This window comes from Giraffa tippelskirchi, chromosome 6 (genome assembly GCF_054371585.1).
Source record: "Giraffa tippelskirchi isolate mGirTip1 chromosome 6, T2T-mGirTip1v1.2.pri, whole genome shotgun sequence".
NCBI lineage: Eukaryota > Metazoa > Chordata > Mammalia > Artiodactyla > Giraffidae > Giraffa > Giraffa tippelskirchi.
This window is the reverse complement of record NC_137280.1, coordinates 61646431-61657820: the sequence shown is the minus strand read 5'-3', so window position 1 is coordinate 61657820 and position 11390 is coordinate 61646431. Positions and strand designations below refer to the sequence as shown.

The 11390-nt window shown below is 45.4% G+C and overlaps 1 protein-coding gene across 2 annotated transcripts; it reads right to left on the bottom strand.

Annotated features, from left to right (window-relative positions):
- Nucleotides 1-6249: 6249 nt before the first annotated feature.
- TYW2 (tRNA wybutosine-synthesizing protein 2) lies at nt 6250-11176 on the bottom strand. Of its 2 annotated transcripts, none has more exons than XR_014056320.1 (2): nt 9679-11176; nt 6250-6536 (listed from the first exon to the last, which is right to left on the bottom strand). XR_014056320.1 is itself a non-coding variant. In XM_081498978.1 (2 exons), the coding sequence occupies exon 1, from the start codon at nt 11153-11155 to the stop codon at nt 9767-9769; it is 1389 nt and encodes a 462-aa protein (XP_081355104.1). In that variant the 5' UTR covers nt 11156-11176; the 3' UTR covers nt 6250-6536; nt 9734-9766. The 2 variants fall into 2 exon arrangements, 1 of the variants encoding a protein (XP_081355104.1); XM_081498978.1 differs by having other exon boundaries at nt 9734-11176.
- Nucleotides 11177-11390: the final 214 nt, after the last annotated feature.

Sequence of the window (11390 nt, the reverse complement as noted above, 5' to 3'; positions counted from 1 at the left end):
GCCGTTGCTGCTGTTGCCAGACCAGGAGGCCGCGCCCGCGGTCACGCGAGACCGCGGAGCCCCCGAGCCGACGCTCGCGTCATAATCCGGCGCTAGGGGCGCTCCCCGTGCAGTCATCACGCTCGGCGTAACAGACGTCCCTCTCGTTGCCATGGTTTCCGCGCCTTCACGGCTTTTGGCACTACCCAGTGGCGCAGCCTCCGGGTAGCCGCTTCACCTTTAGAAGCGTCGGGGCAGTGTGGGTTTCCCTGCTTCCGCGGGCGGGAATTATTAGTTGCTTTATTAGAGCCCATTAAACGTCCCATAAACATGATTCAGAGCTGCTGGGGGTTGAAAAGCCAAAAGGCGCCGCCTGCCAGAGCTACTCAACTCCACCGAGAGGCCGTGTCTGAGCGGCCGACCTTCCGGCGAAGATGATACCAGGCTGCCTGGGGTTCTGTTGGTGGCGTCGCTGCTCGCGGATTATGGAGCAGACGCCTTTTGTGGTTTGGGCTGGGTGTGGTAAGCGATACCGAGAAAAACTTCCCTCCCATCTCTCTGCACATTGTCCTTCCGGTCTCCTACCCGACTGGGCAGAACTGGGGACATTAGTTGGCCACATTAGTATTATGTCAAGGGCAAGACCTCTCGCCTTGGTATTTGGGTCACATCTTTTAGGTAAGAACACCCAGGCAATCCCTTCTCAAGGCGGAAGAGACCATACTTTTTAATGCAATCCCTTCTCAAGGCGGAAGAGACCATACTTTTTAATGTTTCTGTACACTTTTTAATGTTTAATGTTTTTTAGAACATATTCCAGAATAAGGCACTTTAACATGATTATTTTAAGCTGAAGACAGTTGAGACACAACAGGAACAAACAAAAAGCTCTCCACCTCAGCACTTACCCTTCCATTTGCCAAAATGATCTTAATTTCCTGAAAGTTGCTCAGTCGTGTACAACTCTTTGTGAGACCTTGGACTATGCAGTCCATGGAATTCCCCAGGCCAGAGTACTGGAGTGGGTAGCCTTTCCCTTTTCCAGGGTATCTTCCCAATCCAGGGATTGAACCCAGGTCTCCCACATTGGAGGTGGATTCTTTACCAGCCGAGCCACAAGGGAAGCCCCAAGAATAAGGGAGTGGGTAGCCTATTCCTTCTCTAGCGGATCTTCCCGATCCAGGAGTCGAACTAGGGTCTCCTGCATTTCAGGCAGATTCTTTACCAACTAAGCTATCAGGGAAGCTTCCATTTGCCTAAAAATCAGACATAAATTTCTATTGGTAAAGTTGTGTCCCGCCCCCTTACCAAGAGGACAACTCAGACCTTATCAAACTAATTCTTATCTTCCATTAGTTTTCCCCATATGTTTACCTTCCCAGAGTTTGCCATCCTTGAAAGCCTAAACCCCCTTTCCTTTTATCATTTCTCTACAATACATCGTTCTTTGTTAAGATGCTGTATAAGCCCCAAACTGTAGCCACCTCTTTGAGTTATTCAACACTTAGCTTTTCCCAGGCGTCTGTGCACCACATGAGCCAATAAACTCTTTTCTCTTGTTAACTTTTAATTTTATTTTATCGGTTTAACTTCCAGGACCCCAGCCACAGAATCTAGGAAAAGACTTTTGTCTCTCCCCTACAATTTCTTATCCAGGTTTTAACAGTTTCTGATTTAAATCTAATGCAGAGATTTTTATTAGTATAATTTCTAATCAACTAAATACCACCTTGGGACCAGAACTTCCAGAGTGGTGGCACAGTTTTTCTTATCGTACTCAGATACGACTTCAAACAAGTCTCTTTAAACTCACTAGGTCTCACTTTCCCCATCTATAAAAATGAAGGATTGAATAAGATCCTGGCAAGGACTTTAAAATACTACTTTAAAATGATATGAATGAGGTAGTTTTTAGAATGCTTTTCGGAATTTTTAAGATAAAAGATAAGCTTTCAAAGAAGTAGTTGCAATTCACTGAATCTAGTCTCTCTGGCTTCTACATTGGTTTGAATGTTGCACAGCTCAGGTATATAGTAAACTGAGTCTACCCAGAACAGTAATGTGGTGTCTATGTATTAATACATTACCCATGTTCAAAAATAACAGTCTGTTTCATTTGACATAAGTGATTCAAAAGCCTTTCAGTAGCTTTAAAAGAGGTTTTAGATGTAGAATGTGTAAAACTTAGTTTGAATTTTCAGTTGATATTTTCATCAGCCAAGTCTTTGTACATGCAACAGGAACTGATTCTGGGCTATCTGAAGCGAAAGAAGATTTTCTTAGAGAATTGTTTTAATTATTTCCTCTAGATTTCAAGCTCCAAGAGTGACTATGCAATTGGTCAAGCTTATTGGATCATATATCTGTACCCAGGGCTTCCCAGGTAACACAGTGGTAAACAATCTGCCTGCCAAAGCAGGAGTCGCAAAAAATGTAGGTTGGATCCCTGAGTGGAGAAGATCCCCTGGAGAAGGAAACTGCAACCCACTCCAATATTCTTGCCTGGAAAATCCCATGGACAGAGGAGCCTGGCGGGCTACAGTCGGTGGGGTCGCAGAAGAGTCGGACACCCCTGAGCACACGCACACGCATCTGTAGGGTAGCTGTACCAGAGGGTGGAAATAAGCAGCTTCCTTAGTGAGAGAAAACAACAAGAAACCAGCACTTAGAATCCGCCCCCCACCCCCACCCCACCGCCCCAATGTATTATGTATTTTTTCCTTCGAATGGAAGATGGGGATGCTGGTAGAAAGGGTAGGGATTGATAGCTCCCCAAAGGATAAATACATACCATAACTTTATCTTGGACCTTGGGAATTAATTAAAAAATAATCTCTGATCCTAAATTACTTTATAGTTTTTCTCATTAAATTTCAGATATGCTCGTCAAGACCGGTGAATCCCATGGCCATGTGCCCACTTAAACACCACCTTTGCTGTAAGGCAGGTTCCTAGGTCAAAGGCAATATTATGCAGGACGCATTGATGGATCAAACACTTGTAAATCATTGGATAAGTAGTCTGACCAATACCTTGTGGACAGGAAAGGCAAACTCATACCTGGAGACAGGAAGATTCTAGTCAGGGTCAATCACTGTCCTTCTAGGATAGGAGTCCAGTGTAATCAACTTGCTTTCAAGCAGGTGATATTGTATCAGGGGCTCAGGGCTGAACATGAGGGAGTGGCCAGCTGGTGAGTGGAGGCCATGTCGTTGGCCTCTCACTAACCTGCATTCCTGGACATGACTACTTACACGAGCCCATAATGCCAGTACTGGGTTAGCTGATGATGCAGCTGCTGAAATTAACTGGCCACGCCCATTTACTTGGTTGTTGAGTGCCTCTACTGTGGTGGACTGTCCCCAGTAGGCATTGTTATGCAACCCAAAGCTCTTTACTCATGTTCCCAATCCCATAGATGTCTCTGCTGCTTCTTCTCCAGGCTTCTTTGTCCCCAATTTTCTAATCTTTTTCATACCAGGCCCCTAATCCCCTAATCAACTTATTTGCCACTTGCCAAGAAGGTCTATTCTTACTTCAAGCCACTTCTCTTTTCACACAAAATGGATGATCAGGAATACTGCCCCAGACGCCCCTGTCATTTAACACTACTGAGCAGGACTAGGGCAGCAAAAGTCTATTTTTGTTTTGAACCCATATCCCAGTAAACCAATCCATAAACTTAGCTTGGGCTTTTTTGGCCTCCATCAGCTAGACAAGGAGCTTCTCAGGCAGCCTCACTTGTGAGTCGAGGGAGGGACCGTGGTGCAAGAGTTGTGTAAGTATGACATGGGAGCCTGGGCCACCTGCCTGTGCACCTATTCTTTTTCCCTGGCCTTATTTGTCATTAATCCCAAGTGTACCACTTCCAGCTTATGATGGATTGACGTGGTGGGTCTGACAAAACTTAGCTCATCATGGGCAACTTGGGTTATAGGGTCACTTGATGCCCCATGAGACACTCAGTTCCTACCAAGGCCAATCAGCATGCAAGGAGCCATTTGTCCATGACATGTTCTCCACTGCAGATTCCTTGGCCTTGCTACAGAAACTAGAAGTCTACCTTGGGACTCTCCAATGGAGTCTGCCATAAACTGCTATGACTGCTTTGCTTATCAGGTACTCCTGTCCTGTAGAAAATCTCCTATATCGAATGGCTCATTTATTAAAGCTAACTACACTGCAGCCTGTACCTGCTACAGAGCCTTTATGTGCTCTGCATCCCACTGAAAACTGGCAGCCTTCCAGTCACCCAGTGTATGAATCAGAGCAGTATTCCCAGGTTCTGAATTCCCACCAAGAAGGCTGGAGCTTGATGTGCTTCCTTGGTGGCAGAATAATACTGATAAAATGAGTGAGATGCAAAAATTCACTCTTTATTGTGGAGACATCTTGACATTCAAGCAGACCACAAGACCCTAAAAATTTCACTGATGTAAAAAGGATGCTGGTTCCTACTAGTGATTATTTCCTATCCTTGGGAATACAATATGCTACCTACTTATCTGGCCCAAGTAGTAATGATGTCATGAACGTAATAGTGACATTCTGTGGAAGGTTCAGATGGTCCAGGTCTCTCCAGACTATATTATGACAGAGGGTGGGTGGGTACTGTTCTCTGTCCTGTATGAATGCAGTTGTTTCTGACCCCACATCCTCAGGCCCAATTCCAGACTCATGGCTCCTGTTGGTACATGTAGGTTAGGTCCTGAATCTCCTTTGGCACATAGGCCCACTTGAGAATGTTGAAAGTAGACAAATAAAGTGAAGGGAAATGAGCTTCAGAACTGTTTTTTTTTTTATAAGAGTATGCATAGCTTTGATTTTAAAATAAAACTCAATTACTAAGTCTATCCATCTATATCTACCTGCCTAAACGTGTTATAGCAAAATTCAGTTTTAGCTTCATATTCAATATTTTCTGCTTACTTTTGATTCAACCTTGACCTCTTAAATACCCAGAGGCAGATACCTGTTTTCTCACTGTTTCTGGCCTCTCTGAAATCGTGTGTGATTGTTGGTCAAGAAATCTTGCAAGTTATATCTAATCAGAAAGATATCACTGCTAAAACATAATTGTAGCAAGAAATTCTTATATGCTTTACATATTGAAACATGTCAACTGAAGTACATTATGTATGTTTATTATTCCTAGAGTGAATTTCTCCAATAATAATGATTGTGAAAGCTGTACATTTATGTACAAAACAATTATTGTAAACTTCTAAATAGTTAAAAAAAAACTAGACAAAATTTATGAAACAACGCAAGCCACTGGACATAAGCAATGAAGGGGGCAATGGTCCATGAGAGCTGGAAAACAAACAAGGTGAGCCATACAATTGCTTCAGTTCACTGCCTGGAGAAGTGTTCTAGGCTGTGGCACAAGAAGCAAGGGGAGGCCAGCAGACTCCCTGTGGTGAGGAGATGGGACTGTGAGTCCTGGGAGCCTGTTAACTAGAGTTCACAGGGTAGAATGCCAGGGAGCAGAGAGCCACACACAGAGGGAACTCCAGAGATCTGCTGACCAGGCCCTTTTAAAAGTATTCAGCTGAGTAATGACCAGCCCACGTGATAGGAAACTACCAAAGGCCAACAGAAGAACCATCCGAAAGGATTACAGGAAACAAGACTCAGAGCTCACACACACAGGGCAGTGGATAATTCCTGTTCCTACCAGCAAGAGTGGCAAGTGTCCTAATTCGCAAGGCATCAGTTAGAGAATGAAGAAACGTCTTGCTTCATGATGGAAAAAAATTAATCCTAGACTAAATGCTGCTGACAAACGCTCAAAAACAAGATTCAAAAAGATCAAACTGTCTCCAAGTAACTTAACTGTATTCCAGAACAAAACTCAAAAATGTTTTTAGAAATATGAAAATAGTTTTAATCATTTAAAATAATAGTTCGGCTTGAGAATGACTATTTTAATGGCTTGCCCAGTGTGAAGTGGCTGTACCCTGAGGCTGTTCAGAATGACATATATTGAGTTTCTTCTCACACGTGCGTTCAGGGTGGGAAAAACTGAAATTAAAAACGCTTTTTCTAAGAGAAAAATGATTTCATAACCCCTATATTTCCATTCCAGTTAAATCCTGCCAGTTAAATGTAGTTCATTATTGTATATCAAATGTATTACGCAAAATGGAATAATTATTAAAAAACCTAATGCCATCCATTATACTTAAAACAAAAACCAAAACACTTTTCTATATACTAGTTTCTCATCATTTTAAATGTGCATATTTAAAATTATACATGATACTGGTATATTAATACAAGTGTATAATTTATTAAAATTATAGAGTTAATGAATACAGCTCATGGTTTAAGAGTTTGATAAAATCATCGCTTTTTAATCACAACTTCTCCATCAAGTGGGAGCATTAATCAGCAGCTAATACTGACACCTGCAAAGGAAAGCTTTAGAGCTTCTACAAATTCCTGGATTGAATCTGTAAGGACGCTGTGAGCCTCCTGACTCCTTTAGTCTTTTTTCCTTGGTTCCATTAGACGTCTCTTCTGGGTTAGGCCATCCAGCAAGTGCTTGGAGAAAACTGTAATGTAAATGGATATATTCAACTGGAGAAAAAGGTTGAGGGACCCTTATCTTCTTCCATTCACACACAACTCCTGCTCACTCTGGAACTTTCAGCCTAGGCATCCCTGCTCCCACCTTCCCAGTCACCCTCTCCACCTCCCACAACTCAGATCCCGAAATGCGGGTGGTGCCTCCCAGCGTGTGCCTGTAAAAACCCACTTGTTTCTGTATGTGCACTTAGTACATGGTACTGATACTGTTTCCCCCATGTCTGTGTCACCAGATGGTGATCCATGTAGGCAGGACTCAGCTTCACTCACCTGTGTCCCTGGCCCTCTACCCAGTGCCTGATGTGAAGAATTCACAGAACATCCTCATTAGCCAGTGAATAGCTTTCAAAATAAGGACCTTCTGCTATACGTAAAGCAGATGTGCAGCAATCACTCACAGGCGAACTGGGAAATGGTAGTTACCCTCATACAAAGACTGCCGGAAATATTCACGGTATACTAGTCACTGTGAGGACAGTTACCATATGTTAACTCATTTAAACCCAAACACCTTCCTTTCAGGACACGTTCAGTTGTTTACTCCAACCTACAGATGAGGAAACGAAATCGTGAGAGACTCACAATTTGCCTCAGGTCACACTTCTGTGTAGACCTGCCAGGAACTGAATGAGTGAACTTGAATTCCACGAAGGCAGAGCCCAAGTGTCTCCCTTTCCCACTAACACTCAGGGCCTGGTATGCAGAACAAGGTGAGTGAATTCACTTGGGTGCACCTGACATGAGCTGCCTCTCCCACACCTTATGGCAGGAAGGCAGCACCTCAGCCCCTGGACAGGTGGGTCCCTGACTCGTTCCTCAGTTTCTCCCCCACCTTCCTCCCCATATTGGCTCAAGCCCCAGCCTGCCATCTTGAGCTTGAGGAGAGAAAGCAGTAGGCACCCATGTGAGAAGAAACCCTATATGCGAGACAGAATAAGAGACACAGATGCATAGATCAGTCTTATGGACTCTGAGGGAGAAGGTGAGGGTGGGACGTTCTGAGAGAATAGCATTGAAACATGTATATTATCGTATGTGAAACATAACACAATTCCAGGTTCGATGCATGAGACAAATGCTCAGGGCTGGGGCAATGGGATGACCCAGAGGGATGGGATGGGGAGGGAGGTGGGAGGGGGGTTCAGGATGGGGAACACATGTAAACCCATGGCTGATTCATGTCAATGTATGGCAAAAACCACTACAATATTGTAATTAGCCCCCAACTAAAATAAATAAATTTATTAAAAAAAAAAAAGAAAGAAACCCAGTGTGTGAAAGAGGAAATGATGAAGGCAAACACAGGAAGGCCACTCTGTGGGATGGGAATGGAATCTAGGCTCCCTCTGCAGGATCACGTGACAGCCAAAATTTCCTGGGGGCCTGCCCTGCACCAGACACTGTTCCTTTTAATCCTTACATCAGCCCTCATCTTCAGCATGCTTCTCATTGCTGCTTCTGTTCCAAACTGATCTACTGGCAATGCTCCAAACACTCTGAGCAAACTGGTACCTGTTAGTCTCTTCAAGCAGCACCTGCTTCCACACCAACTCCACTTAACAAATTCTCGCCCAGTTTTTAAGAACCGCTTCAAACACTACCTCTCTGAAGACCTCCCTGTTCAATTCTCAGAGCTTTTCTTCCCCACTTTCACACTCCCACAACTATCACTCACATGGCACTTACTGTGTCCCAACTCTTTCCGTATTTGTGTTAGGTCTGCTGCTAGCTTGGGAGCTCCTCAGAGACAGTATCTAATGTCTCTTCATATTTCCTGTGGCTCATGCGGACAGCAGGCATTTGATATTTGCAGAATAACACACAGAGCACCAATCCTGTCCTTACTGCCACCACTGCAAGAGAAGGACAGGCAGCCCAGCCCAGTGCCAGATACAGTCACCATTCTGAGAAAGCCACACTTTTTGTGTTTGTTTGTTTGGCCGGGCCACACAACTCTTGCGATCTTGGTTCCCTGACCAACAACTGAAGCCAGGCCACAGTAGTAAAAGCCTAGAATCCTAACCACTAGGCCACCATGAATTCCCAAGCCACACTTTTCTGTATTTCTTTCATCAGGCAAACAGGCCCATATGGCTTCAAAGTGCACCAAAACAAAGCTCTGAAAGGTGATTCTTGACTATTAGTCACCCCAAAGGTAAACTGATTCCCTACAATTAGTCATTCCAACAGTAAACCAAGGTGAGGCTTGGAAAACTCAAAATCTCCGATATTCCTTAGGGCTCCTTATGTTGGCCCTGATGTTGCCAGGAAGGAAGATGGAAAGGGAATCTGGGGCCTGTAAAAATCCTCGATTTTAACTCAAACTTTAAAAAATATGTAGCAATTGGCAGCTACTGCCCAAGCTACAGCTGGAAATCTAGTTTTCCTATCATTTAATGTAGTCATTCTTTAACACCTTCTCTACCACAATAAATCTAAAATAAGACACACTCTCCCCATCCTGTTCCCACACACTCATTTAGGAATGCTAAAGCAGGGAATGGAGTCAGTACACTGGAGTAATTGTTGTCCTCGTCCCTCCCTAATTTAGTCAGTCATAATAACCAAGCAGCACCACTCTGTCTTGCTTTGGATGCCACTGCTTAGGCTCATCAATTTTATTTCTCAAGTCCATTCTCCTCCCACTGCAACCACCCTAGTCCAAGCCACCATTATCTCATGCCTCAACAACCATAGAAGCTCTGCTCACCCGTCTCCCTGCTTCTATCCTGGAACCACTCCAGGCAAGTTTCCATATGACAGCTGCACTGATTTTGGAAACAGCATTGTGTCTTTCACTTTAAAATAACGAATGCCCTGTGTACAACTCTCTATTAGGTAAAAAGCATGTGAAACCATACATAGAAACCCTCATTTTGCAAATAAGAAAATCCAAGGCCAAAAAGAATATTGAAACCATGTACCCCGGGTCAGACAGACAGAGCAGAGGTCAGAATTCAGAACTTGTAACTGCGTGGACAGGTCTCATTTCAATGAGCCACACTGCTTTCTCCCACATATGTGGCTCATTCTGTAGTGTGTTAATGGAAGACAAGTGAAATGTATTGACTGAGAGCCTGCTTTCACGGTCACAGAATATTAGATTACCAAGAGACAAGAGGGGTGAGCCCCGGCCTGAGCTGATGCTTTCAGGGTCACTCACAAGTAGATCTTCCCATCTCAGGATCCATCTCCTCTAGCCAACTAGAGGACAGGGGCGGCATTCCAAATCCAGGACTATGTGATCCACGTGGGGAGCATAGGATTTCACTGGTTGGATGTGCAAGATTTGTGTCTTCCACGGTTTTCCATGCACCTGATGAAGAATAGTGGCAATTTGAGTCTCTGCAGCTTCAGCCCACCTCTGCCACTCTGGCTTGGTGGCCGCTGACAGCATTTTCCTCCTAGAATCACTGGTAGCTCCATATTTCAACTGGTTGCTGATAATCTGCTGAGGAAAAGGCCAGTGGTCCTCCATCTCACCGCTTCCAGGAGGCTGGAGAGTCTTCCCTGGGAAAGACTCCACATTTTGGTGAATATGCAAAATGCCTCCAGCATCCTGTTTTAGCACTCGGCAGGCAATGGGCCAGCCTTCTTCAGAGCTGGGAATCAGCCCCAGATTCACCCGGTCCGCAACGTTTGATAGCTTCAGTTTTCTGTTATCCCCAAAGTGTATTTGGCATCGATCAGCTACTCCATTGAGTTCAAGGTTATTTCTCAGAGCAACTACCGCATGGGGATTCCACTCACAAGCATGGACGAAAGCAGCCTCGGCATGAACTAGGAAAGGCAAGGTAAAATAACCAATCCCCGCATAGAGATCCACCAGCACTTCTCCGGCGCAGGGCAGCGACGCCACACGAAGCTTCTCAGTGATGTTTCCGAAGGAGAACATGCACTGGGTCACGTCAAACTTATACCGAATCCCATTATCCACATGCTCTACCCAGCCGTGGTCGCCCAGCAGCAGACTCACTGCGGGAGTCCGAGTGCTATCCGGGGACACCCGCCCTCGTTTGGCCAAACGCTGGACGCCAAGTGCCGAGGCAACAGTCTCCCAGAGTTCTGGTTCCAGATGTCTCCATTGCTTGGCTTGGAAACAGTCCTCACTCAGCAACAAGAGGTCACCGTGTCGTTGCCAAGATCGGGGCAGGTCAGCCTCCAACTCGGCCGACCACGTCACTCCGCGGCCCTCTACCCAGCGACTCACCTCAAGACACAGCCTTTGGGCAGGTGAGTAACTCTGGGCCTTTTTTGAAGGAACAGGATCCAAGAGCTGCGTCAGCACACACGTGCTGCCTGGAGCCACATGATTCCTCAGCTCCCGAAGATGCTGCTCAAGGAGGGCCTCTCTCAGAACCGGTAGCGCCACAGTGCCCTCCCGCAGCTTTTTCACACGGTGCTGTCTATCCAGGAGTTTCTGCTTCTCGAGATATTCCCTGTATCGCTGGGTAAATCGAGGCTCAGTCACAACTGCAACAACAGCCGTGGGCTCCCCGCCTGCCCCTTCCATGTTGCTGGCCCCACATTCTCTCCGATTCCCTCCACGAAACTCCTTCTTCTCTGCCTCTGCACATCCACGCATAAGACAGGCCACGCATAAGACAGGAAGAAAAGCGCGCACATCGTCGGCGGGGGCAGGAAGTGACGACAAACAGGCAGGCCGGAACTAAATTACATTATCTCGCTTGTTGACGAATGGCGTCGGGGTCGCCGTTGGGTGTGAAGCCGCCGCCGCCATCTTTGTTGTGGTCAACCATTACTTGCTCCAGCCTATGAGAAAATTAGTAACAAGAAGGACTTACAAACTTAGACAATTT

Coding starts and splice junctions, on each gene's coding strand:
- TYW2 (XM_081498978.1), bottom strand. CDS start 11,155: ATGCGTGGATGTGCAGAGGCAGAGAAGAAGGAGTTTCGTGGAGGGAAT.